At 37.7% G+C, this 27,118-nt stretch overlaps 1 protein-coding gene across 4 annotated transcripts; it reads right to left on the reverse strand.

Annotated features, from left to right (window-relative positions):
- Window positions 1–8,771: 8,771 nt before the first annotated feature.
- On the reverse strand, window positions 8,772–21,574 carry LOC105045464 (hydroxymethylglutaryl-CoA lyase, mitochondrial). Of its 4 annotated transcripts, XM_010923755.3 has the most exons (10): window positions 21,268–21,574; window positions 19,676–19,709; window positions 19,379–19,552; window positions 17,058–17,241; window positions 15,037–15,216; window positions 12,901–12,981; window positions 12,646–12,809; window positions 10,314–10,450; window positions 9,382–9,497; window positions 8,772–9,299 (listed from the first exon to the last, which is right to left on the reverse strand). In XM_010923755.3, the coding sequence occupies exons 3-10, from the start codon at window positions 19,543–19,545 to the stop codon at window positions 9,051–9,053; spliced, it is 1,278 nt and encodes a 425-aa protein (XP_010922057.1). In that variant the 5' UTR covers window positions 19,546–19,552; window positions 19,676–19,709; window positions 21,268–21,574; the 3' UTR covers window positions 8,772–9,050. The 4 variants fall into 4 exon arrangements, with proteins under 4 accessions (XP_010922057.1, XP_010922058.1, XP_010922056.1 ...); XM_010923756.3 differs by lacking the exon at window positions 19,676–19,709 and having other exon boundaries at window positions 19,379–19,546; XM_010923754.3 differs by lacking the exon at window positions 19,676–19,709.
- Window positions 21,575–27,118: the final 5,544 nt, after the last annotated feature.

Below are 27,118 nucleotides of genomic sequence, written 5' to 3' on the forward strand. Positions count from 1 at the left end.
TGTTTTAATTTAGTTTCCCAAACCAAATCAAATCAAAATTAGATCAACCCAATTAAAATAGGTCTTAACCCAATTAAGAACCTAATTTAATTAGATTAAATTAGATTTAAATTTAATTTAATTTTTCAATCAAATTAGAAATTAGATTGATCCAAGTCCTAGTTGAACTAGGACTAGTTTTTTCCTTGCACTTGGCTTATCCAATAAACCAATTGGACTTGATCCAATCAAGTTCAAAATAAATTTAATTAAATCATATTTAATTAGACTTAATCTCAGCCCATTGGCTTAATCAAATTAAGCCAATTAGCAATTTAATTGCTAATCGATCCTCCTGCAACACTTGCACTGGGTTAAATGTCAATCGTATTGATCATTTAACCCTAGAACGATTCTTAATCGTTGATCAACCATCTGATCGGATCATGAACTCTAATGTGTGTGACCTCATAGGTCCGAACCTAAGCCGATAGCATAGGAATAAATTTCTATACCAATCGAAGTGACCATCTGCAATGGTACCCGACGACCGGATAGGTCGAATGTGTAGAACAACATCCTTAGAACCCATGCGGATATAGTTTTCATATAATTCATCCCCTTGACCAAAATGATCATAGGACACCCCAGAGTTTAACTGTCAACTCTGATCAGGTTGTCCACATTGTATTTCAAAATATCAAATCCATCTGATGGATTACTCTGGCCAAGGTTTTGCTAAATTGAAATACAGCGACTCATTCTTCTCCAACTCTTGGAGTGGTCAATCCCATCTCGATCACACTCTGACTTCGCAAGTACTTGACTGTGCCCAGAAGCCTTCCGTCCCTGAATTAGAAATTCAGTTAGTCCAGTACCAAAGCACAGTGAGTTGCTTGCAAGTCACTGAGGCGATCTCAGGTCTAAGGGACACTTATACCTATATCCCATCAGAGATATTCTCGACAGTAGAATACTCTGGAGTTGGTCACGTTCAATGATGATGTACCCTTACATCTCACCTGTATGCCATACCAGTATCTCCACACTCCTTGGTTAAGAGGACAACCAACCCATATGGCCTACAGCGACCTATGCTCGATAGAAGCTGTCGTCCTTATTAACAGCCTATCATTTGGTAGTGAACAGTTTTAAGGACTAATCGATAAATCCTCTCTTTATCGAACCTAAATAGTCCTAAGGACTTCATCATAACAACGGAGTTCATTAGAAGATGAAAGCTTATGATGAAGATGCCAAATATATTTTATTTATTAACAAATCAATTACAATACTTGGTTGCTCAACCGTCAACAGCTTGACGATTGACTTTTTGGGACACATTTCCCAACAGAAAGGCTGCTGGGTGTAGTCAAGTACTTGGCTTATCGGTGCGTGTGTCAAGATGGGATTGACCACTCTAGTTTAGGAGCTGTGTACAGTCGTGTTTCAATTTAGCAAAACCTTGGCTAGGGTAGTCTTTGTGAGGAGTCACAGGACTGTTTGAGTTGAGCATGATTCGGATGATCTAATCAGGGTTGACAGTTTAACCCTGAGTCGTCCTAAACATAGAGGTCAAAAGGATGAATTATACAGTAACCATATTCACGTAGGTTCTGAGTGTTGCGATTGCGACTATTCGACCTATCCGATCGTTGGGTACCATTGCTAGATGATCACTTCGATTAGTACAGGAATTGATTCCTGTGCTACCGGCTTAGGTTCGAACCTGCGGGGTCACACACATTAGAGGTTCCTATCTGATCTGATGGCTGATGAAGAGTCCAAATGCTCGTGGACTATGAGTCCTACGTGTCTGGGACTCTGTGATCGAGAATCAGGATTCTCTGATCATGAGTCCCACACATTTTGGGTACCAGGGTCAAGAGTCCCACTGGTTTGGGACTCTTCGATCAGGGTTACATATCGATGAATTCTGATGCCCGATTACCCATCGGATTTGGATTCAATATTTATGAGAGGTTTAATTAGTGATTTGATCACTAATTAACTCAATTTGATTGAGTAATTATTTTTGGATCAAGTCCAATTGAATTGGATTCAGTTGGGTTTGACCCGATTAGGTTAAGAGTTGACCTAATCATCGAGATGGTTTGGTCCCTGATTTGATCAGGGGTTGGGCTTAATCAATTCTTGATTTGATTAGAATTTTATTGAGCCTAATTAAGCCTAATTTAGTTGGGTTTAAATTAGTCTAATTGGGCCTAACTTATTTGGTTCAATTAGGTTGGTTTAAATAATGAAACCACCTTGACCCATTCTCCCTACGCCACCTCACTTCCACTACACCCATTTGAATTCACGAGAAGAAAGTTCTCATGAATTTTTTCTCACACAAAACCCTCCTCACGCCCTACTTTAATGTGCCAAATGAGTGGATAAGGATGATTGGTTGGCCATTCAAATTCAAAACAAAGTTTGAATTTAAATGAGCAACCAATCTTAGCACTTTGACCTTATCCTCTTTTAACGCCCCATTTATTACACGAGAAAATATTTCTCATGAAATCACTCATGCACAAATTTAGCCACCCCCTCCTCTTCTCATGCCTTTAGTGGATAGGAATAAATTGATTTCTATTTGAATTCAAAATTTGATTTGAATTCAAATGTGCAATTATTCATCTTTATCCTCTCACGTGGATAAGATGTTTGACATTATTTTAAAAGGAGGAGAAGAGTGGGGCGTGTGCAAGAAAAATTTTGGAGAGAAAATCTGGGTGTGAGAAATCCTTGTGTGCAAGGTGAAGGTCTATATCCTTTCGAGAGAAAAAAAAAGAAAGGAAAGAAAAAGTGTGCGCAGGGTTTCAGTGAGTTCTTCAGGGTTTCAGCTTGGAGTTTGGGAAGTGAGAAGGTGAGCTACGAGTGTCGTGAGCCCACCAAATTTTAGGAAGATCTTCAACATCCTCTCAAGCATGTCTGCTGATGATCCGGAGTATCCAAAGAATTGACAGACATCGATCAAAGGAGTTCGATCAGCATCGACCGTCGAAAGGGCTCTACAACGAGCTAGCACTCGTGAGGAGTCGATCAGACCGAAAGCTTCGTGTGGATGATCCGCAGAGGCCAGACATACTGTGTGGCTACATCGCGATGATCAGACTCTCCCGATGGTGATCAGATTGCGGCTATCTACTACCCGCACAAAGGTATTGTGTTCTGAACACATTACAGTAAAGTATTTACTGTTCAAATTCGAATTTCAAATTTAAATGCATGCATGCTATATATCATATTTAGATCTTAGTGTAGGATAAATTTATGTTAATTAATTACATTAATTAATATTTTTTCGTTGTAAAATCATAATTTTTTTAAAAAAATTAAAATTACCATTTTACCCCTGCACTGAATTTTTCCACATCACGAAGGCCGTATGCTCTTCATCCTTGGGCGCCATCCGGATTTGGTTATATTCGGCGAAGGCATCCATGAAGCTGAGCAGTCGATGACCGGACATCGCATCCACCAATTGGTCGATCTTCGGTAGTGAAAAGCTGTCCTTTGGGCAGGTCCGATTCAAGTCGGTGTAGTCGATACAGATCCTTCACTTTCCGTTGGCTTTCTTCACCATGATGATATTTGCGAGCCAATCGGGATATGTGTTTTCTCTGATGAATTCCACTTCGAATAGCTTGTCCACTTCCTCATCGATGGTCTTCTGTCTTTCGGAGGCAAAAATCCATTTCTTCTGTCTCACCGGCTTCGCGCCAGGGGCGATGTTGAGTCGGTGAGTCATTATTTCCGGAAGTATGCTGGACATATCCGCTGCCGACCAAACGAATATGTCGGCGTTAGCTTTCAACAGCTCTATCAACTGCTGTCGCTCCGGGTCGGACAGCTGCGACCCGACCCAGACGACCTATTCAGGATTCTTTGCCATCGGAATGGAAATCAGCTGTTCAGCCGGTTTACCCCGCTCCTCCTCTTCCCGTTGGTCCAGCTTGTCGACCGTCAGGGAGTCTTTCGATTCATTACTTTGAGTAGAGATTTGGAAGCATCGTCGGGCAAGCTGTTGATCCCCGCGCATTTTTTCGGCTCCATTTTTAGTTGGGAACCAGACCAGCAAGTGGTACATCAAGACTATCACCCTGAGGGCGTTTAGTCCGGGTCTTCCAAGTATGGCGTTGTAGGTCGAAGGTACTTAGACGACCGTGAATGTCATGCGGATGGTGCTTTATCGTGGTTCGGTCCCAACTGTCACGGGAAGAGTAATTTCTCCTTCCACCGCGACGGCTTCTCCGACGAAACCCACTAGGGGCGTAGAGACTCTCCTGAGTCGGTCGGTCGACAGTCGCATTCAAGAGAAGGTCGAGTAAAATAAAATATTAGTGGAGCTTCCATTATCAATAAGAATCCTTTTTACATCATAGTTCGCTATTATTGTCGAGACAACAACAGCGTCATCATGAGGAGTTTGGATTCTCCGAGCATCCTCATCTATAAAGATGATTACATCGTCCTAGCGCGGCCTCTTCGTCGACTCTCCTTCAGCAGTCGTCCCCCGATCCAGTCATCTAGAGATCATGTTGATGACCCCACCCGTAGGCTGATTATTCGCTGCCTCTTCAGTCAGTTGGGGTTGTCGGTCGGGAAGGAGTCGAGCCGGTGGATCTCTTCGGTACTTTCCGAGATATCCTCATCGTATGAGGGCCTCTATTTCATCCTTGAGTTAGATGCATTGCTTGGTGGTGTGACCGTGGCCTTGATGGAACCGACAGTAACTTCTCTGATCAAGGCCTTTTGCCTTCAGAGGTGGAGGCCGTCGCAGGTATTCCACTCCTTTGATCTCCATCAGGATCTGCGCATGAGGAGCGGAGAGAGGGGTGTAGGAGTCATACCTGTGATGCGTCAGTCTCGGACTCCGACGTCAGGGTGATCTCGGGCTTCATCGTCGGGGCGAGACCCGTCTATCGGTCGGGGGCCTGCTGGGTTCAGCAGCAGCCCGATTTTTTTTTTGCTTCTCCTTCTGGCCCGCGCCTTCGGTCAGGCACCGGTCGGAAGCTCCTTCATCTGCGCTCATGTATTTGTACGCGTGCTCCAACAATTCGGCATACATCCGGGAGAGGGTCTTGTCCAAGGAATATGTGAATCGAGACCCTCTTAGCCCCCTCTTCATGGTCGAGATAGCCATGTCTTCGTTCAGGTCCCGGACCTCAAGTGTGGCCGCATTGAATCGGACCACAAAGTGTCAGAGCGTCTTGTTTTCTCCCTGTTTGAGGGAGAAAAGACTGTCCGAGGTTCGTGGCGGTTTTCGGCTGGTGCTGAAATGGATCACGAAAAAATACTCGAGCTGCCCGAAGGAGTGGATACTCCCTGAGCGGAGGTCGGAGTACCAGACTGTAGTAGCTTTACGAAGCATGACAGGAAAGCCGATACAGAGGAGGGCATCGATTGCCCCCTGAATCGTCATGAGAGCCTTGTAGCTCTCCAGATGGTCAACTGGATCGGTGGAGCCGTCGTAAGGCTCCACGTGAGGCATCTTAAATCGACTAGGGATCGATTCGTCGAGGATAAATTAGGAGAGAGATTGGGTGGTCCGAAAGTCGACGTCGTTCGAAGACTTCTGACCATCCGTCTGGAGTTGGGCAAGCCGACGATCGATTTCTTCGAACTTACGTTTGTAGTCGTCCAACCGTCGGTGTTGTGAAACCCCAGGGGTCGAACCTCCCGACAAACTTGAGAGTGAGGTGGACGGTGTCCGCGATCGTTTCTCCTTCCTCGCCCGCTCCAGTTGGGAAAGAGAAGGATGTCGAGACTGGTGGGTGTCACGCCGTGGCCGCCTCACTCCTTCTCGATGGGAGTGCTGAGATGGCCGCTCTTGAGGAGGAGACAAAAGTTGACACGGACGTCGGCGGCTGCTTCTGGACGGCATAAGGTGCGCCGCCGGTTGTTCCGCCGGCGGTTGCGGCAATTGAGTCAGTTGCTGTTGGAGGTTTTTGACCGCATCCGTCAGAATGGTCATTTGCCACACGATCGTCGCGATTTGTGCCTCCGTAGTTACCACCGGATGCGGAGAGCTAGGCTCCACCATGGAAGGTGAAGGAGGGGCCTCTTCCCGACGGGAAGAATGTCTCGCCGACCCGGTAGCTCTCGATCGCTGAACCCTGGTTTTCGTCATTTCGAGATATTTTTTCAAGCTCTGTGGAGCTCGCTGGCTTACCTCTGTCGAATACCCCTACCTGACGTGCCAAATCTGTTGCGGCCAATCCCACCGTCGCCCGATCATCTATGTCGCGCACCTGTAAGAAAAGTCCTCACAAACCGGAGATGCCTCCGGTGGGGACCCTCCGATGGTCAAGTCAAAGAGGAGACTAGGCAACAGTGAAAAATCAGGGGCTCAGCGGGAGAGAGAGAGAGAGCTCAAGAGCCTAGAGGTGCTTCAGAGAGCTTGAGAAAGCTTGCTCAAAACTTACCAAGACTGTTGCCTTACCCCATTTTATAGTAGAATGCGGTATGGTCCCGTCATTAATGGTGCAGATAACTGGAGAGTTGTCAAATCGTCGGGGACTGTTAAATCACCGTGGGTTGTCAAGTCACTGGGATTAATCCATGTCCTTGGCAGGACAATGCCCCAGGGCGGCCATACCGCCTGTCCTTGACAGGACAACTGTCCATAGCGGTTGTACGATATTTGGATGGACTGACCGACTATAGATCGGTATTCGACTGTCAGGACGTCGGGTGATGACCCAGAGACACCGTCGGCTGGTCTGGTACTTTGCGGAAGTCGGACGTCGACCCCCGACAGTGAGTCGGTGATTTGAGTTCGGCCGCTTGGCCGGTCGGGAACAGTATGGGTCTGTTTAGCCGACATACCTTCGGCCGAATATTGTCGGCAGCCATTATCGGCAGTCACCGTCGGAGTCGTCCGTTGGTTCAGTCGATAGAGTCGAACGTCGGTCGGACCGGTCCGAAGATAAGTCGGCGTACAGAGGTCGGTCGGTATATCCCAACATTATCAAAAATATAATTTTTTAAATTCAAATTATATCAATTTTTTATAATCAAAATAATTATTTATCTTATATTAACAATCAATAGTTGCTAAAAAAGAGTTCTCCCTACTAGCATTGATGTTTGTCACCGCTCCATTCTAGGCTTAGCATATAACCTCTCCATTTAGAGATCAGTGCAGCAAGTAAAATGCATATGTAGGTTTAGCTCGCATGGATATATCAAATTAAAAATTAAAAATTTATTTCTATATCTAAATATCTAAAATATAAATATAAATATTTATATTTTTACCATATCCACGCCTGTATCTATATGCATATATATTATGGAGTAAGATATGGATATGGATGTATAAGTATGAACTATTTGATCTATATATGAATATTCAATTTACATATATTTTTATCTAATATAATACTAACATTTTGCACATCCAATGTATGTGCATTGATAAAAATTTTTAGATAAATTTTTTTTTATTTCAAAAATATATATTAATTTATATTTTTAATTCAAGAATCTATTTGATCATAAAAGCTTAGTTCTAATCAAAAAAAGATCTGGATCGGTGAAACTTATAATTAAAAAAAATAAATTTGATAATTTTTATTTCTATAGAATTCTAAAAAAGATATTCTTTAGGGAAGAAGAGTCCACTTAGTTTGACGTGGCATGCTTAATTTTTATATAATTCTCTAAATTTTAGAGAGTATAAAGCCTTCTCCTATTTGTTTAAGAGGTATAGAGAAGATATTACTCTCATAAACTTTAAATAATAATAATAATAAACTTTTATATTTTTAACTGAAATTATCTTCTACATAATGATATCTTTGATTCATAAAATCTAATTTATATCTATATTTATAATTATGCTATCAATAACTATTTTGTATTCATTTACAATGAATATGGATGTGAGCTTTAACATCTAATTAATATTTATATTTATATCTATATTTACATTCATCAATTCAAAGCACGTATAGATATAGATATACTGATATCAAATCCATATCCCACCCATTTTTAACACTATAGGTAAAGCTTTTTGCTTGTGTTAATAGCATAAAAGAAGCTTCAAAGACTGGCTTCAGCACAAGATTTAAGAGTTAGAGGTTAACAAACCGGGCAGCTCGATCCAGATTGACCTGCTCTGCTACTAGCAGACAGACATTTTCTTTGGCAACTGACAATCTAACATATCAAATCTTTTTTGCTTGAAAAAGCTAAAATATTGTATTTCTCATGCAGAGTACAAGTTTAACCTTCTAGTAGATAAGCTTGTATTTGGAACAATCCCTGTTGATTTAGATTATGGAGGTTGGCTTCATCAAAACTCAGAGAAACAACGGTCAGACATTAGTATGCTTTCTTACAAGGAATTTGTAGTTGTAGTATGAATATGATAGGCTGCAAGCTGGCTATCTAAACTTTGACCTGCTTCTTAAAAAGGAGATAACACAGGCATAATTTGAAATTTCATTATAACCTCAATTTTTTTAGGGTTGCCTTAACATGTCGCAATAAATTAAGTTATCAGTTCAATGAGTATGAACCGATCAATTTGCAAATTTATGTTACTTAAAAAAAAATGCAGCCTCTCAATTTGGAGTGCGAAATATTTGCAATCCATGCACTGCATCAAGCATCTAACCTCAAAGAAACTGACATTTATGTAGCCACTTTCAATCACTCAAGCTAATATTCTGAATCCAATTTTTCCAAAATGAATCACTCTAGAAACAGTAGTACAACCTGACTTGCTCTCTGTTGTTCTAGCAAGAATTAGAAATAGTGAAGCACCCAGCAACCTCAAATCCTACATATAGATTGATATATTTCATTTGAATGAAGCTGATGATAGTATACAAGGGTCCTATTATGAACAACAGGAACCTTCAGAGCTTGGGTTACATTTATTTAATATGTATGCAGAACATAAGGCAGGAAGATTGCCTGCCCATGAGATGACTGGAGTTTCTTTCCTCAAGAACAATTATAGACCATATATGTGATCTATTTGGCCGCAAAGGCGACCAACAAGAAGTTCGATAAGATAATAGATGATCCTCTTGTATCATCTTTAATCATATCTTAGAGGCATCTGCTGTAATCCGGCTCAGAGCGATGGCAGTTTTTGACCCAGTATGACGCCCCAAACGTTTGCAGATGAAGTCACCAGCGGCCATTAGCTTGCTCAGGTCCACATTGGTCATTATGCCAAGCCCATGGAGCATGTAGACAACATCCTCAGTGGCAACATTTCCTGAAGCGCCCTTTGCATAGGGGCAACCTCCCAGTCCCGCAACAGATGAATCTACAGTACTGATCCCCATCTGCAAAATGATAGCCAAGTTACTCAACTGAAGAGCTGACTAAATTTTGTTTTATGGCCAAAAATCAAAGGAAGTCACTTACTTGGAGGGAGACCAGAATATTTGGGAGAGACTGGCCATATGTATCATGAAAATGGACAGCAAGTTTCTCTACAGGAATGACAGACACGACAGCTTCAAGCATTGGAATAACAGTGCCTTTACAGCAAAAAAAAGCAATGTTATTATAGGAAAGTTGAAAGATACAAAGTATGATGTCACGCTAGCGGCAACATCTAATCAGCAACTATATCTGGCAACGTTTTTTTGTTTTTTTTTTGCTAATGGAAACAGAACGCATGAAAGGATGCTTTAATTTTTTTGAAATTAGTACTGATTGGTTGAAGACTATATAGTGATCTGATGTAATTGATATGCAGAGTTCTTCTCTCAGAGTTTCTTTTGTCCATAACTTATTAGAAATGGAGCTCAAGCTACGTAAAAGGATTTTATATTGCTATTTGCAAATGCATAATACATTACACATACGTCACCCGAAAGCTTCAAGTGCTGGAAATCTTTACCATCTTTATAATAAACTGTGAAAGAGCATCGTGAATAGAATGCTTCTGTTTTATGCAGAATCTCCTCTGGTTAACTGCTTGATCAGGCTGTTGGAGGCTAAACTATTGCTTTGTAAACATTTCTTGTTTGCAAGCATCTCTCACTTTTATTGTCTCAATACAACATCCTAGTGTTAAAAGTGAATTACGCAGGTTAAAGTGGTTGTAAATTCAATTTGTAATATAATGTTTTCCCAAAAAAATGGACCTAGGGGAACCAGGCCCCTCCCCCCTCTACCCAGCACCCCGTACCCTCAAATGCCAACTCCTCCTTTACATACAGAATGCATTGACATAGAATAGTACCAGGACAGAAATGCACACACAATCCTAACCGATCAGTATTTAGTAGATCCCTATGTCAAGGTTGTAAACATAATTATGATTGAGCAAAAGTTGGCTCAAGTCTTACCTGGAGTGCCAACTCCAATTGTATCACCAAGTGAAATCTCATAGCAACCCATATCATAAAGCTCTTTTGCCACATACGCCACCTTTGATGGAGGCACTGATCCTTCTACTGGACACCCGACAACACATGACACATACCTATCAATTAAACATTGACAAGTTAAAATTAGAAAAAATACTAAAACTTCTAATCTTCAGGTGCTACTACTTCCAGTTAGATGCTTTACAATTTAGAAACATTAATTTAATTGCAAAACTATTGCTCAGTGGCATACTGTAGCACCATGAAGTAGATTGGGCACCTACTTGATCTGCATAGCTCAAAGGGACCATAAATGTTGATTTTAACTAAGCAAAGCTGATTGGACTCTAACATTTAAAGTGATGATCTGACACTGGAATATATTGATTTTAGATCCATGCCCTGTCTTGGAATCTATGTTGTCTTTACATCATTGCAGATCAACTCTTAAATTCATGCATACGAGTTTCTTAGTTTAAACTTATGTCTCTTCGTTTTTATTCTCTTTTTCCTGCAAATGCCCTTTTTCCTTGTTCTTATGGTGGCTTTTAATTGTCTCCACTGATGCAATAAGACCATGGTTGGCTGTATCACCCGAAACCACCAGTTCAGGGCATACCAAAACAAACTCACAGGAACCGGTATGGCATCTCTATTTTCTCTCTCTCTCTCTCTCTTTTTTTTTTTTTTTTTTGAGAGAGAGAGAGAGAGAAAGAGAGGAGGGAGATCCATGCCTGCTATAATTATAGGTCCCAATAATTGGGGATGCACTATCTAGGATTTGAACCCAGAACCTCCGGTTGCTGAGATGAATCATGTTCCTTCCCTGTGCCTTCAAGACTTTATATGAATGTTATATCAGCGATACCCAAATAACCATCCAATATATTTGACTTTGCTCCACCATTTCATTTACTTCATTCCCTAGAAAACAACTTTTCTAATCTCTTCTCCAAACAATATCATCAAGACAAAATTACTGCTCGAGCATGGTAAAAAGACATGCAGACCCAATCACTAGAAAATGACTATTCAATCTGTCAAATTAGCATGGTGTTACAAAGTTGCTAAAGGTCCTATTTTCTTATAATTACAAACTATATGTTTTGTGAATTAAATAGCAAGGTGTGACATGGTTTTCTTTTAAGCACCTGACTGTATATTGTATTAGACTATTAGGAACCATCAATCTAAGAGTCAAATAATCAGCATCCGAACATGAAAGCATGTTTGTATAGACTCTTATGATAGCTTTCATATCTGCTATTTGTGTTATTCCATTAGATTATTTACCTATTTCTTATCCTTGAACTCTTCTTTTGATCTCTTTTTTCCTTCTACTCTTTCAATCCCCTTTCTTCCTCTTCATATCCAAACTATGGAATTATAAAGTATAAATTTGATCTATGTTAGGAACTAAATAGTGAGTTTTGGCTTGGTTTTCTTTAAATAACTGGAACTTATGTTGTATGAGGAACCCATCTCCCTAAGTTTCATTTGATTAATAAGATAATAGGTAAACAGATATTAGATACATACATAAACATATGTGCGCATCTGTATCTGTATATAGTCTAGATCAACTTTGGACTAATTTACTCAAGCAACTAGACAATTCCAGTCCATAAAACATCACAAAAATAATTTTTTGTGCAACATAATTGATTACAAAATCTATCTGATACAGAGAGGCATTACTATGTAGATGTATTATCAATCAATGTATCACAAAATGAACAGGTAGTGAGATAATTTTCATATGGATGTGAGACCATGATTATGCAGAGATGTTGGTGAAATATTATAGCAACACAATTACACCATTTGATTTATCATTTTATAAATCAAATTTGGGATGTCCTGATGCTGAAAAGGGTTCAATCTGTAAAATGATCCATTCATAAGTCAAAAATTAGTTAAAATGATCCAGAAAGGATCTGGAATTATCACTTACAAGAATATAGAGATCTATATCTAAAGATAATACATTAAAATATCCATATATTGTTTTAAGCATCTACATTATAGATCGATCTTCAAATTTACTTTCAGAAGAAAAATGTCAAAATATGGGTATGGCAATACAGCAATCACAAGGTCATCTAAAATCCAAGCCCACATTGGATAAACAGTAATTATGGTGGTCCATCAACAGTTAGCTGCGGCCATGGTTCAATAAGTAATTGTGGATTAAGTGAAAAGTCTGCTATAAAGACAATCTAAAAGTCATGTAGATAAGTTCTTAGAGAATAAGCTGATTGAGGAAATACTTTGGCATGCAAGGTACAGAAAATTAGCAAGCAAAACCTACCCACGAACAGGAATTTTTAGTCCTTTTGCAGCGAGGGTGACATTACGATAACGATTGAGGCTCTCTTCTATGCTACAATTGATATTCGACAAAGAAAAGGACTCAGAAGCTGAGGCAAAAATTGCTACTTCCTTTGCACCTGATGCAACAGCTGCCTCAAATCCCTGAAATGTATGATTCATAACTATTGACTTTCCCAAACTCAAAGATATAGCAATTATATTATTTAGTTCAGATTTTTTCAATAAGACCTACCTTAAGGTTGGGAGTTAAGACAGGAAACCTTGCACCCTCTACACCTTGAATAGCTTTCATGACATCCTTTGCATCTGCCAGCTATATAAATCAAAAATCAAATTAATAACATAATAAGCCAAGAGGTTGAATTAGCAATTAAAGTTGACAAATACTTCTAATGAGGTACTTGGAACAGCCAAACATGCTACATTACTGCAATAACAATAATATAATAATAGTAATAACAATAATAAACCCTCCAAATTTTATTGCAAACTAACTCATGGTAGCCCCAAAAAGACTACAGGATATAAAATTTAATTTACCAGACTGCAGTCTCAGCTTTAAAATTCATCTCAAAATTACAATTTGTGAAAACTATAGTAAGCAGTTTGGATTTTAACTTGTGGTTTACTAGTTAAGCAATTAATGCCCAAGTCTTTAAGTGATTTTGTTGCTTTCAGAGAGTGTGATCAATGCAAATCACAAAATCATAGTCTGTTTCTAGGCATAGTGTGGGTGTAAGATAATACATTTCTCATCAATTCTTTGGTAGCCGAGTTAACAAACCTTTGGCTGTTGATGTGCAACATAAAGGGTGAATGCTGGGTCCTTTAAACCAAAATAAAATTGATATCATAGTCCATAGATCAACCTCCAACCTCCCATGTTAATTTTTCTCTTAGAACCCTATATCTTCATATTCAAGTGAAAGGAAGTTTGAGATTCAGCATGAAATCTTCAAAAGCCAAAGTTTAGCTTCTTGCTACCATAAACCACACCAATTCTTCAACATTCATGTTTTAATAGGTTCATGCATCAAAAGCAAAGTCCTGAAACATGCTAAGATATATCCTGCTTGAAGAGATCACCAAATAAGACTTGCAAAGTGGTGGATGAAAATCCTAGTATACACGGGAGTGGAGTGTGGACTCCTGAATTCTATCTGGCTAATATGTTTATGGCCCTTGTATTACAGTCTAGCAAACAAACTGCAACTTTCTTGTGTAGATTCATGCTATAACATGCTTCTATTATTCAATGGCCAAACTTTACACCTTTGATCAGCACTGAAATTGAAATTGAGGTGTAATATTAGTCTAAAGTTTTGTCTCTTCATGATTATACATTGTTTTTCCATGGATTCTACTAATTGACCCACTGTAATTGTTTATTTGCCACATCAGTGGAGATACATTTCACAATCTACAACATTCCATCACTTGGCTTGCCAAAATTCACATGCAAAACAGAGTCATCTTTCTTGCTTACAAATTCATCTATGTTATATACCGCACATCATGATGGATCAAATTAGCCTTTTATCCCATTCAATAATTTTGAAAGAGTGTAAATCAATGATCACTTAGAGCACTTCCAGATATATATGTTGAAGAAAGGTGTTTGTACCCATCTTGCATTCAGTACAAAAATTTTCTCAAGTAAACAAGACAAGCTCTAGCCTTGGAGCTTGCAACACAAACAAGCCAAGCTTGATCTTGTCTTTGAACTCTTGTGTTCAACTTGACTAAGCTCTCTCTCTCACTCACTCTATCTATCTATCTATACATACATGTACATATGTATATACATATAATCTATACACGCATGCAAACACATATATCCACATATGTGGCTTCTCAGCTGCTGCTGCTGCCATCTTTACCTGTCACCTATCCACCCTTTCACCTCCTCTCCACAACACTAACTCTTTCCTTAAGCTAGCACCAAGCATACCTCATCACAAAATTTTGATCCTAAGCAAACTAAGCTCGCGGTGGCCCAAGTGTAGCTTGAGCTGGGTCTACCCACTTGTGATAAAATGGCTGATCTCAAGCCAGACATGCTAATTGTTAAGCCAAACATGATTTACACCCTCAAGATTTATGATATGTCCATTATAGTTCTGCTAGCCTCTATGAACCACATAAAAGCAAGCTTTTGTGTACATAAGGTTCCATGTAAGATCAGTGAAAGCATGCTAAGAGTCACATGGTCAGTAGGTCCAAACATGGAGCAAATTCAGAATTTTGTTTAACTTCTTCAACAGCATTATTCTGCAAGAGAGGATAACCAATTAACCAAATGAACATACTGAATTTCAAGGAACAAAAAAGAGGTCCACATAATGATGAGATGAGAATTGAAGATTACCTGTGGTACCCATTTTGGAGAAACAAAACTCGTAGCCTCTATGACAGACAATCCAGAGGAGACTAACTTTTGTATCAATTCAATCTTTACAGATGTGGGTACAGTGGTCTTCTCATTTTGTAAACCATCTCTTGGACCAACTTCCACAATCTTCACAAACTTTGGCAGACCTCTTAAAAACTGCAAATGCCGCATGAAATAATCCAAAGATGCTCCATGAATAAAATAGAAATCGATAACAAATAAGCATCATGATGACATCAGTAATAGAAAGTTCCAAAAGGCGTAATGAAAACAATGTAGCAAATATATAAATATAATACACACACACACAAGAGAGAGAGAGAGAGAGAGAGTTCTGGAACAAGGATAAGTTTTGAATAAAGCACATTATTTTGAACCAAATTGAAAGCTTCACCATTTTCTCACATTTTGCTTTTCTACGTCTAATCCATGTCATGGATGATAGTAAGCAGCAATAGACAGAGGTTATTTCTCAATATTAGCTTGAATTGTTTTGTATGGCCAGCCAAAAGTAGTAAGTTCTATGGTTTTATCGAAGAAAAAAATCAAATAGCAGTTCTAGATCTCTCATAATAGTGGCCAAACACATACCTAGTGTAATGATCATGACACAAGTCTTGTTGCTATCAATTGCCAGGCATCTTAAGTAACAAACCTCAAAAAGTATACGTAGAAGGATGAAAAATTAGAATATTACATCTACAATTTTAGAAGCTTTTTCATTGTCGCTCTAATTACTTTTATGGTAGAGCAGCTTAAGTATAGATTTTTCAAAAGTCATCATAGAAAGTTAAGCATGAAGTTGGTCAAGGAAGAAAATATGGAAGATGGAAGGGGAAACTTGTTTGATAGAGGTAAGTAGGAAAATATGGGTGACAAACTGGACAATAGATCTGACAAGAATATAAACATACATAGATAAGTGAGGATACACATATTAGAATAAGCATCTGTGGACCTTTCAAGCACATATTTTAACAGTATTCCATTAACTTTTGTTTATAAATCAATGTTAACTTTGAAAAAGTATTGATGGAGGATTAAATCACCTGTGTGGATTGCATTCATATGGTAAGGACCATACGACTTAAAGGATGAAATGATGTTTCATCATAAATAAGATCATAAATTCCTTTATATGGATTTGAATAAACAAATAGTGCATATGAATATAAATAAAGTCCATCCATCCATGCATCAACATGCCGCCAAACACGCGCACACACACATTCATGCACAGATGTGCATGCACACAGAGGGCTTACTAGCTTAGGGTTTACACACATGCACATGCACGAACATGCACACATAGAGGGTGCAGTTGTAATACACGTAGGATGTAAACAGAGGACTTTACACAAACTACAAAATTCAGTTTTTTTTTGTTGGGGGGGGGGTGGTGGAGGGTGCAAAATGCAAATTGAATCATTTCATGTATTTTATAAGTCCTAAAATGCCTATGCACAAAAAATCATTCATTTTAGAGGTCTCTTGCCTACACATCAAGACCTCCCATATATAGTTTCAGTGGCATAATACTATGAATTGATTTTGGGGTGACTTGACACGTAGGCAAGAGATCTCCAAAACATAAGACCTTTTGTACATGGGCATTTTGAAACTTAACATTAGTTTACATTTTTCAACCCTTAACATTGAATTTTGTAGTGGGTCTAAAGTCTTATCTTTACACTCTATGTTCCTGTCCGTGTGTGCATAAGATCACATCCAACAGTTTGGAATTATATTTTTCCACCTTTAATATTGAATTTTGCGGTGGGTGTATGCAACATCCTCTCTTTACACCCTACACGTATTACTGCACCAATATTTGTACACACTGTATGTGCATCTGCATGTGCTTGCGTGTGTGCGTGCACATATTTTCTGGATCATGGAAGTTCCCAACAAATATGGGATAATTAATATGTCAAGCCGAAGCCAGAAATCAATCAAACCTTTTAACTTTTAAGACAAAAAAGAATATTATAGGTCACCTTGTTCGCAAGACCTCTTATTTCTGTGTTATTGCATGATGAACTATAGCAATGATCTTGCAGATGCCATGAATCACAAACACTGTCAAAGACCATTCGACTTCTACCAATGCGTGAAGCCTTCAAAATTATGGGATCTCTGTAAAACTTATCCCCTGGCTGCCTTCTCCAGGCATATTCTTCACTGCAAGGACAATAAAAAACATATGACATTTGTCTTTTTTAAAAATAGTCTACCATGGAATAAAATATATGGAAGCAGAAAAATCAGAAAGCAAATTATGGTAGTGAAAGAATGAAAAATAGATAAGTTTAACAAGACTTTAAAAAATAGCTATATAGTAACAACAATATCAAGATGTTATATGTTTCATCTGCTTTAGGGGCTTTATAAAGCCAATATAAACAAAAGTTTGATTGAATAACAAAACCAGGTGCTGAAGTGACCACTGAGATTTGAGAGGGAGAAATGACAAGCAATCTGGGAACACATATCTTCTAATGGATTGCATCAACGTGGGAATTCTTCATGAGATTTAATAAGTATATCCCCCTTAAATTTCCTACCAGTTGGTCACAGGTCATGTTCCACTGTGCATCACTTTATTCCAGACAACTGAATGAAATGACACATTCACTAGTTTGCAAAAGATAAACTACATAGTGCATATGGAAAAGTCAGCATTTAATGTTTCAGGATCCAGGTGGTATAGTAAGTACAAAAAATTCTCTACCTGGTTCTCCAATAGATTGTTCACAAATTCTGTGGAATCATCACTTGTTAACTTCTTATTCTGATCCCAGTTGGAGTTTTGTGACTGTAGTGGAACCAATTGTCTAAAAGACCCTATAAGTCAGCATTTTACTACTTGATTCTGCATCTTTCACAGAGACAATCTTATCACCTAAAAAAGCAAGAAGCAAACTATCATCACTTACTCCAATTTCAAGGACATGTATGGTGCAATGCTTGCCTTGTAATAAATCTTTATTTTCACTGGATCTCTCCAGTTTGGGGATCACATAATCTGTTCCCATAGTTCTCTGACACAGTGCCCAAAGTGCTGTCCAATTAAAAGTATATACACAAGTATGTAAGGCACATGGACGTCAGCAAGCACTTCGCTTGCCACTCCTGAAGAACTATCAGCCTGCTATTTTCTTGTCATGCATCTACTCTTTTGGGTAGATCACAAAATTCTATGCAATAACATATAGAACTTGCACATCTAATGACTTCTAGTATGGGTATAATTTTTTCTGCTTTTGAAAAGAGTGGTGTCCAAATATTTGTTGTACTACTTGTATTCAATAAATACAAAGATCATAGACTGGGTCATGTTTAAATTATAAGTGAGGGCTGCAGTCTACTATGGTGTATAATTTAGGTAAACTCTCATTACTACATTAGTGGGCTACTTCAGTGTTATAATCCAACACTTGCTCCTCGAGAATGAGGACAGTTTTCAAATTAAAGATTAAACCCAAAGGGGAAAAAACAGAAAATAATCAACCATAGGTCCATAACCATAAACAATAACCAACAAACCTTCTACTAACTATCCGGTTATCAAGCTTAAACAGTAGTGTTCCTACAAATGTATATAATCAAACAGTTAAGGAAATGCGAAATATTTTGGTCCTTCATATTTTGTAGTTCTGGAATCGAATTATAAACTTATCCATGCATGGAGTCTCTTGAATAAAGTTTCACGTGTGAGCAGATGAGGTCATTTTAAGGACAACCTCCTTATTATGCAACTATTAGAAATGATTTTAAAGCAAACAATACCACTACAGGGTGTCTTATTTCTTAAATAAAAGAAGCCAATATTTCACTTGGCAACTTATTTGATCATCTACTCTCTCTCCTCTTCTTTATTTTTTACTGCCCACATGTTGATCATGTCTTTTTCACTTTCACTGATTACTAGATCCTTATCAACTAACAATTGAACATAAACTGATTTTGGCCACGAGTTCCTTGAAACATACAGGCATTATTTCACAAGTTATATATGTATTTTAGTCTTGAATGCCAAAAGAATGGAGGAGGATTTAATGGCAAAAATCATCTGATTATTGGAATTTATAATGTGCCTCTTTGTCTGTGTTTTCGGGGCAAGGGGGTTGATCTCACAATCATCTGCTTGTGAAAGAAGATAATTTAGGACAACAACAAGAAAATGAAGATTTTACCATACAAGAATTAAACAGTTCAATATAATAGTAAATAATGGAAACATTATAAATTGTAAAAACTTAAAAGAAATTACTAGATGATCAATAATAAATTTAAGCGCAAAGGAGCAAAAACTTACTCGCAGCTGTTAGAAGAGCTGCATTCTCGGTCTTCAATCGAGCAATTACCCATTTCTGTTTCATCTAATCTAGGCCTGCAACCACTAGAAGTGCATCTTTGAAGCCTACCAACATAGCTCAAGTTTGGCAGGTTGTCGAGACCTATCGGCTCCTCTAAGCTGGACATTCTGGAACTAGATGTCAAAAAGGAAACTGGTATAAATGCACATGACAAGTAGGTCGTCCACCGCGAACATTTAGACAAAATTCTTGATGTCAGCATTATATCAACACCAGTGCAGTAAAGATAAGCACACCTCAGAAATTACCAATAGGCAAGATTTCAAGTACCTGATTATAGTCCAAACAGATCGCATCAGAAGTAACAATTTTAGCCAACCATACATGCACAAATAAAAACTTGATAGCACCCATGAAGTGACAGCAGTATATATCAAATTAGCAGGTTTACAAATCAAAGAACTGGTCCTCACTGACATGCAAAAATGACACATTTTAAGAAATATATCAAACTAGCAGGTTCGCAAATCAAATGACTGGCACTTACTGACATGCAAAAATGAGGCATTTTAAGAAACTATTTAGTCCTAGATGAAATTTCTCAAAGAGAGATGCAGGACACATTGCAACACAGAATCACAGAATATTAAGAAGATAAAGGATGGCTAAGGCAATTTCAAGAAACTATTTAATCCTAGATGAAATTTCTCAAAGAGAGATGCAGGACACATTGCAACACAGAATCACAGAATATTAAGAAGATAAAGGATGGCTGAGGCATTTCAAGAAACTATTTAGTCCTAGATGAAATTTCTCAAAGAGAGATGCAGGACACATTGCAACACAGAATCACAGAATATTAAGAAGATAAAGGATGGCTGCATTTTCATATTTGGATTCTACTCTAATACTGCGAGTTTGATGAACACATGATATAAGATTCAATGAATAATTCAGCAGCCAGTTTTGCAGTTAATTTCATCCCTTTAAAGGAAATGGTCATGGTTATTACTTTATGTAAGTTAAGTTTTACCCAATGACATCAAAACTTGTCAATATCAATTCAAATTGAATCACTTTGGGTGCTGGCATTAGGCACGCAGGCATGCTGTGGTACCCTGCATATCGCAAGGTATCAGCAAATTAGTTAATGAAGTCAATAATAGAAGTAGCAAAGGCCATAGTTACGAGGAAACCATCCAAGATGGAGGGTTTAGCAGAGTCCTAGCCGTAATTGATACACAAAATGTACATATTAGATATGTCAAACCAGAAACAAGGATTCCCGGATCATGAGACAGACTTTTTGTCCATTTAAATTACATTATATATGATGACCGAACATACATGATATATTGTGGCCAACTTTGCCTGGTAAATGCCTAATTAGCTGCTCGACACAATTAACTTCTTACATGATCAATGCACTAAATTGTAATTCAGCAGCTACCACCAAGTACAGAGAACACATTTAACAAAACCTGGCAAACAGACCACTTGCATTGGTAAAAAAACTTAACTTCCACAGATCTAATTATACAAGCATGCTCAGCTGAAGCAAAATCAACGACTGAAGTGAAACTGTGAAATTAAAACATAGCTCAGCAAAAGAAGAGAGGCACCGCACAATCAGTAATTTCAACAGAAATCGAACCAGACACATCCTCCCACAAAATTCCCACCAATCAACTCAAATTAACAGGTACACCAAATCCATTTCAGCAAAGAAAGCAAGCAACATGCAACAAAAGCTGTAATCATTAGCCAATAATCATCACAAGCCCTACTGCCCTATCATCATGTCTCGGAACATCGATACAAGCAGTAAATTCCCAAAACCCACTTCAACAAACGCAAATCAAAAAGGGGAAAAAAAAAACTTGCTGACCTGAAATCAAGAGGAGACCTACAAACAAGGTGATCGATACGAACAAGAAATACAGGTCTAAAATTTGACCAAATAGATTCTGTTTCTTTGAATTAAAGGAAGAGTTTGGGATTGGATGGGTTGGTTGGGGAGAAGGAAAGGTGGTGTAAGCGCCTCAAGGAAGAAAGGTAGCTGAGTGGTCCGATGGCTTCCTCTTTTCCCTTTTCCCGGCGCTTGCGAGAGAGAGAGAGGGGGAGTTGGGAGGTACTTGTCGGTTGGGTGGGCGGACGGGTCGGCGATCCTCGTGCGCCTCAGAACACGACGCAGAATTGGGACCGCCCCGATCACCGTTTTAACTCGGCCCCGCATTAGGGATGCCCAATCCAACCGTTCATCTAATGGAATTCAGGAATCGTGGGATCTGGACGGCGGATGATGGACTCGGTCAGAGACGGACGGCTATAATTTGACTTAGTTGATGTCCGAGACTACGTACGGATTAATAGGCCAAAAGAGACAGGAAACTACTGTCACACGCGGGACACGTGGAGATGGCCAGATTTTTTTTTATTTTTAATGGGCAAGGAGGCTCCACTTGGAATTGTCGACGAACGGCTTGTTTCAAGGGACTCGATGATGAGGGAATCCCAAGCTTTCCTGACTTGATGACGAGGGAATCCCAAGTACTCCTGAATGTTTTTGTTTTTGTATAACTTAGCTGAATTTTTTATTGTTCGATATCAACATGATGATAGAGATATTTTTCAAATTTTCAGTGGAATAAATGAGACTCAATAACGTTTTTGGTGGATCACTCAACAATGGTGAATTAGTGGATTGATCAATATTTATGCTTATAATTTATATTATACGGATAAATCATACATCTCATATTATTAGTATATTAGTTTTTTATCTCGTGAATTGTACGTGGGTTGTAAAATCACATAATTAATTATGTGATAAAAAAATAAATTATTAAAAAAATATTTTGAATAAACAATAAGAGCATGTCCGTTTATATTTTGAAAATTAATAAAGTAAATTTTAATCATCTACTTAAATAGATATAAGTGAATTTTAATACCATCTATTAATAGCATAATGTTTGCATTTATTGCTGAAAGAATGGTTAGATAGGATAATCTTGTTACGTAGCATACGAAAAATTGATTTTGATCCACATGACATTCATGAATGAAAATTTGCTGCTAACGTAGACAGCTTATTTGACCACTCTATTTTTTCTCATTTTTTATTTTCATATATATATATATATATATATATATATATATATATATATATATATATATATATATATATATATATATATATATATTATTAGATTTTCACATCTCTTGAAACCACAGCATTAGGAACTTAGTGTGATTCACATTTTTTTATTTTAATCCACGGCTGACACATATAACATGGTATAAAGTGCAATGGAACAAGTATCCAGAGTTAACCTGCATAAATTGTTTAATGATCTAAATACACTATAGATTGAATATCTAAATATGGCATAAGTTGATTTAATACACCCCACACCCAATATACAATGATTACACTATATTGTTCTTTAGGTGCTAATTAAACTAATTTGGATAATCATTGGATTATGTCATGCCCACATCACCATAATTTAAAAGTTAATGCTTAAATATGCCATGAGAGTTCTATAAGAGTTCCTACTCTATAGATACTCTCCCTCTCTCTCTTCTTTGTGCACATGGCACTTTTTTATTTTTTTAGCATTAATAAGGTTTTTGGTGGATTGTTCAATAATGTTGAACTAGCGGATTGATTAATATTTTATGCTCATAATTTACATTACACCAACAAACTATATATCTCATATTAATAGCATACTGTACATCTCTTAAAACCAAAACATTCAGAGCTCAATGCGATCCATCATTTTTCTTTTAAGAACTAGGGTTTAAAAAATGCCCGGTCAAAACTAGTACATGTGTGGGATCCCGCTTAGGTTATGAATATCCAACCAATCAGACCCTCTATCATTCATGCTTCTTTTAGATAAATATATATGCTTCCAGAAACTGTTTGTTGTATTAAATAAGCTATTTTTTTACGTACATGGACCAAGCACCAAAAAGAGAAGCAAAGTGACAGCGAACTTTAATCCATAGATGACACATAACATAGCATAAACTGTTTAATGATCTAATAGATTGAATGTCTAATATTGACACTATATCATTCCTTTACATCAATTGTTTAGTGACTTAATAAACCATACCTTCAATATCTAATGATTAGACTATATTGTTCTTTGGGTGATTATTAAACTAATATGGATAATCATTAAATTAATGCACGCCCGGATCACCATAACTTGAAACTTAATGGCCAAATATGCCATGAGGGTTCTACAAGAGTTCCTATACATTCTCTCTCTCCCCCCCCCCCCCCCCCCCTTTATTTTGTAGCATTATATAATTCATGATAGTGTTCGTTAACATAATCAATGAATAAACATTGAAAAAAATGTGGTCTAATATGATTGATATGTTACTTCCAACATAAATAGCTCAAGTTCATAACTAGCATGGCACAGGATTATAAGCTAGTTTGATTATATGATAAATATATATTAATAATTTTATTATATTAATTTATTAATGGTCGAGTCAAAACATGTAAAAACTCATCTCAGTTTTTGATCAGTTAACTCGCTAAAATCCATTTGTCCTAATCGCATCTAGTTTAATCTTGTGCCCTAAGTTTTTGTATGATATACATACTCATCAACCTAATGTATCATTAGTTCTAATTTTAAGTTTATTTGGGCATATTTGGGTCAGACTCTAATAAACTGTGCAAATCTCAAGTCTCTTGTCATGTCCTACTGATGCTTAAGCCATACTTCAAGCGAAGTGGGAATTGTTATGGTTAGATTAGATTATAGCTCACAATACTTTCAATCCCAAAAAGAAATGCATATGGATAGGGGGGTGGTAATTTGCTTAGTCAGGAGTCACAATACCTTGAGTAAGGTCAAGCGGAATTAAAATAAAAAAAAAAAACCTCAAACACAAACTTGACTTATTTATAATCAAGTTGGAAAATGTAAATCCACATCTCACCCATTCATTTAACGTTACTCCGTATCCGTTCACCAATCCTTCTAAGTTTTTGCTCATCACTCATGTATATAACTAAAGATAAAACAGCATATGGTATGCAAAGATCACAAATAATAAAACAAATTTAGGGGATGTTTGGTTGGGAGAGTGGGGGTCTGGAATCAAAATCAGAATAGGTGACTCCCATTCCAACCGTTTGGTTGGGAGAAGTCCCATTCCGATTCCGATTCCAGAGTGGAATGAAAATGGCTCAATCTATATAAAACTTAATCCATACTCTTCTCTATAGATTCAATTTTTTATTCCAATTTCGATTTCAATTTTGATCACGAACCAAACACTTCGAAGGATTTAGCCATTCCAATTTCGATTTCAAGCTATTTCGATTTTTATTCCCATTCTGATTCTAATTGCGAACCAAACACCCTCTTAACTTCATCGAAGTAAACTTAGAAATTGAAGATATATGAAAGTCTTGATTAATCAAAGATCAGACTAGATAACATGCAATTTTGGATTCTGAAATCATGTGATCCACCATTTTCATCCATGCTTTTCTAATAAGCAAAATTCTTATTGCATCATGCGTGGTGCAGAATGAATGTGTGACCGGTGCCCTCCCCCCTCGAAAATTTTTTTTTTTTTCCCGACCACCCCCCCACCCTCCTGGTGATCAATCATCGCACGTGGCGCTGAATTTCTGCACTGCATGCAGTGCACAAAGAATCGCTCTCTCCAATAATAGCTAAACCATATGTGAGAATAGATCACCTATCTATCATTTTTGGGGTCTAAACCTAAATACACCGGTCTAATAAACGGGTGCACTGCACATTAACCACCCAATTTTTTAAAAATCCCATATAAATCCAATTTTCCCCGATACATTCATGGGAGTTGATGGTGCATGTCAGATTTTGCCACCATTATTTCTGGGAGTACCAATGATAAGCTCCCCAATATTGACATGCCATAGAGCATAATGGGAAACAAGTTCTAAATTACAACCCCATTGTGCATTGTAATAATTCTAAGAATTGCACCAATCCTCTATTGGCCTAGGGTTGCCTCTGGCATTATTAATTCCTTCAAAAATTCTTTATCCTTTTAGGCATGCATATAATGTAGCATATAATGTATCAGTGAGGCATCTCTTCTCTTGCATATGAAATTAATAGTTCCTCTACCATTGAATTTTTGTTTGGATTGTCGTTGAGGAGTCGATTTAAATTGGAATCACTCTCAAGAGGTGGGATGAGAATAAGCATAGAAACATAAGAATTAGCCCTTCTTAATCTCAAAAATAAATTTTTTTTGATTGGAAGGGATGCCGAATATGTATGTGTGTGCGTGTGTGTGTGTGTGTGTGTATCCTCTATTGGCCTAGGGTTGCCCTTGGCATTATAAATTCCTTCAAAAAATTTTTATCTTTTTGAGCATGCATATAATGTATCAGTGAGGCATTTCTTGCATATGAAATTAATAGTTCCTCTACCATTGAACTTTTGTTTGGATTGTCATCGTGGGGTCGATTTAAATTGGAATCACTTTCAAGAGGTGGGATGAGAATAAGCATAGAAACATAGGAATTAGCCCTTCCTAATCTCAAAAATATTTTTTTTTTAGAAGGGATGCTGAATATATATATATATATATATATATATATATATATATATATATATATATATATATATATATATATATATATATATATATGACACTAGTGTCTTCGCAGTTTGGACCCTCCACTTTCCTTTTGCTGAAGCATCCAAAGAACAAGAATGCACGTGTGAGTTTAGAATCCACACAAACCTCCAAGGATGATATATACTTTTTAGGCGCACTCTGAACCTACACAAACCTCTGAGGACGTAATAGATGCTTTCTAGGTTCACTTGGCACTCCAGAAAATAAGGGGCTCGACGTTACCTCCAACAGCATCCAATATATTCATGATGGACATTCATCGTCAAAAGTTTGATGCTTGAAAGAAGAAAGCTCTCTTCCAGGAAAAGAAAGAAAGAAAGATCGCTAAAGTTGTAAGTTGGGATATGGAATGAGAACCTGGAAGTGCTTAGTTTTATTTAATCATAATCCTAAATCCTTCTACTAAGTTCTCTCTTTATTGCTCCTGGTAAGCAGCATCAGCAGTAACACTGATGGTAGCTTTTATGTTTCAAGATAATGATACTTTTATGGTCATTGTTATGGTCAAGAACTCATGACTCGGTATGTAAGGTATTGTCCATTCTGCCCCATGAGTCTTACGATTTTATCCTTCAAAAAATACGTCGTATGGGATGGATGATCTTTCCTATATAAATCAGACCCCTTCCTATATAAGCCAGAATCTTTCATGACTCACAATCAATATGGGATTAATGAATGCCCTCTCTTCTATACGACAACATAACCCTCCAGTAAAGAGGGAGCCTGTATACAGATGAAAAGTATCCTCTTTTTTTTTTTATTACAAATTGGTACACGAGTAGGAGGAGCCCTATAGTTTAGAGGTGATCTCTTTCGTGATGCGTTATTATTGTGGCCAAAAGCTCATAACTCAACACGTGAAGTATTATCTGCTCTGGTCTATAGGTCTTACGATTTTATCTTTCAAAAAATACCTTATGTGAGATAGATGGTCTCTTTTTATATAAGCAAAAATTTTCTTTGCCTTACAATTAATGTGGGACTAATAAATACAACGGTCATATTTCAAAAAATTATCTGCTTAATTAGCAGACAGTCTAGTGATAAAAGTT

The sequence above is a fragment of the Elaeis guineensis genome, chromosome 5 (genome assembly GCF_000442705.2).
Source record: "Elaeis guineensis isolate ETL-2024a chromosome 5, EG11, whole genome shotgun sequence".
NCBI lineage: Eukaryota > Viridiplantae > Streptophyta > Magnoliopsida > Arecales > Arecaceae > Elaeis > Elaeis guineensis.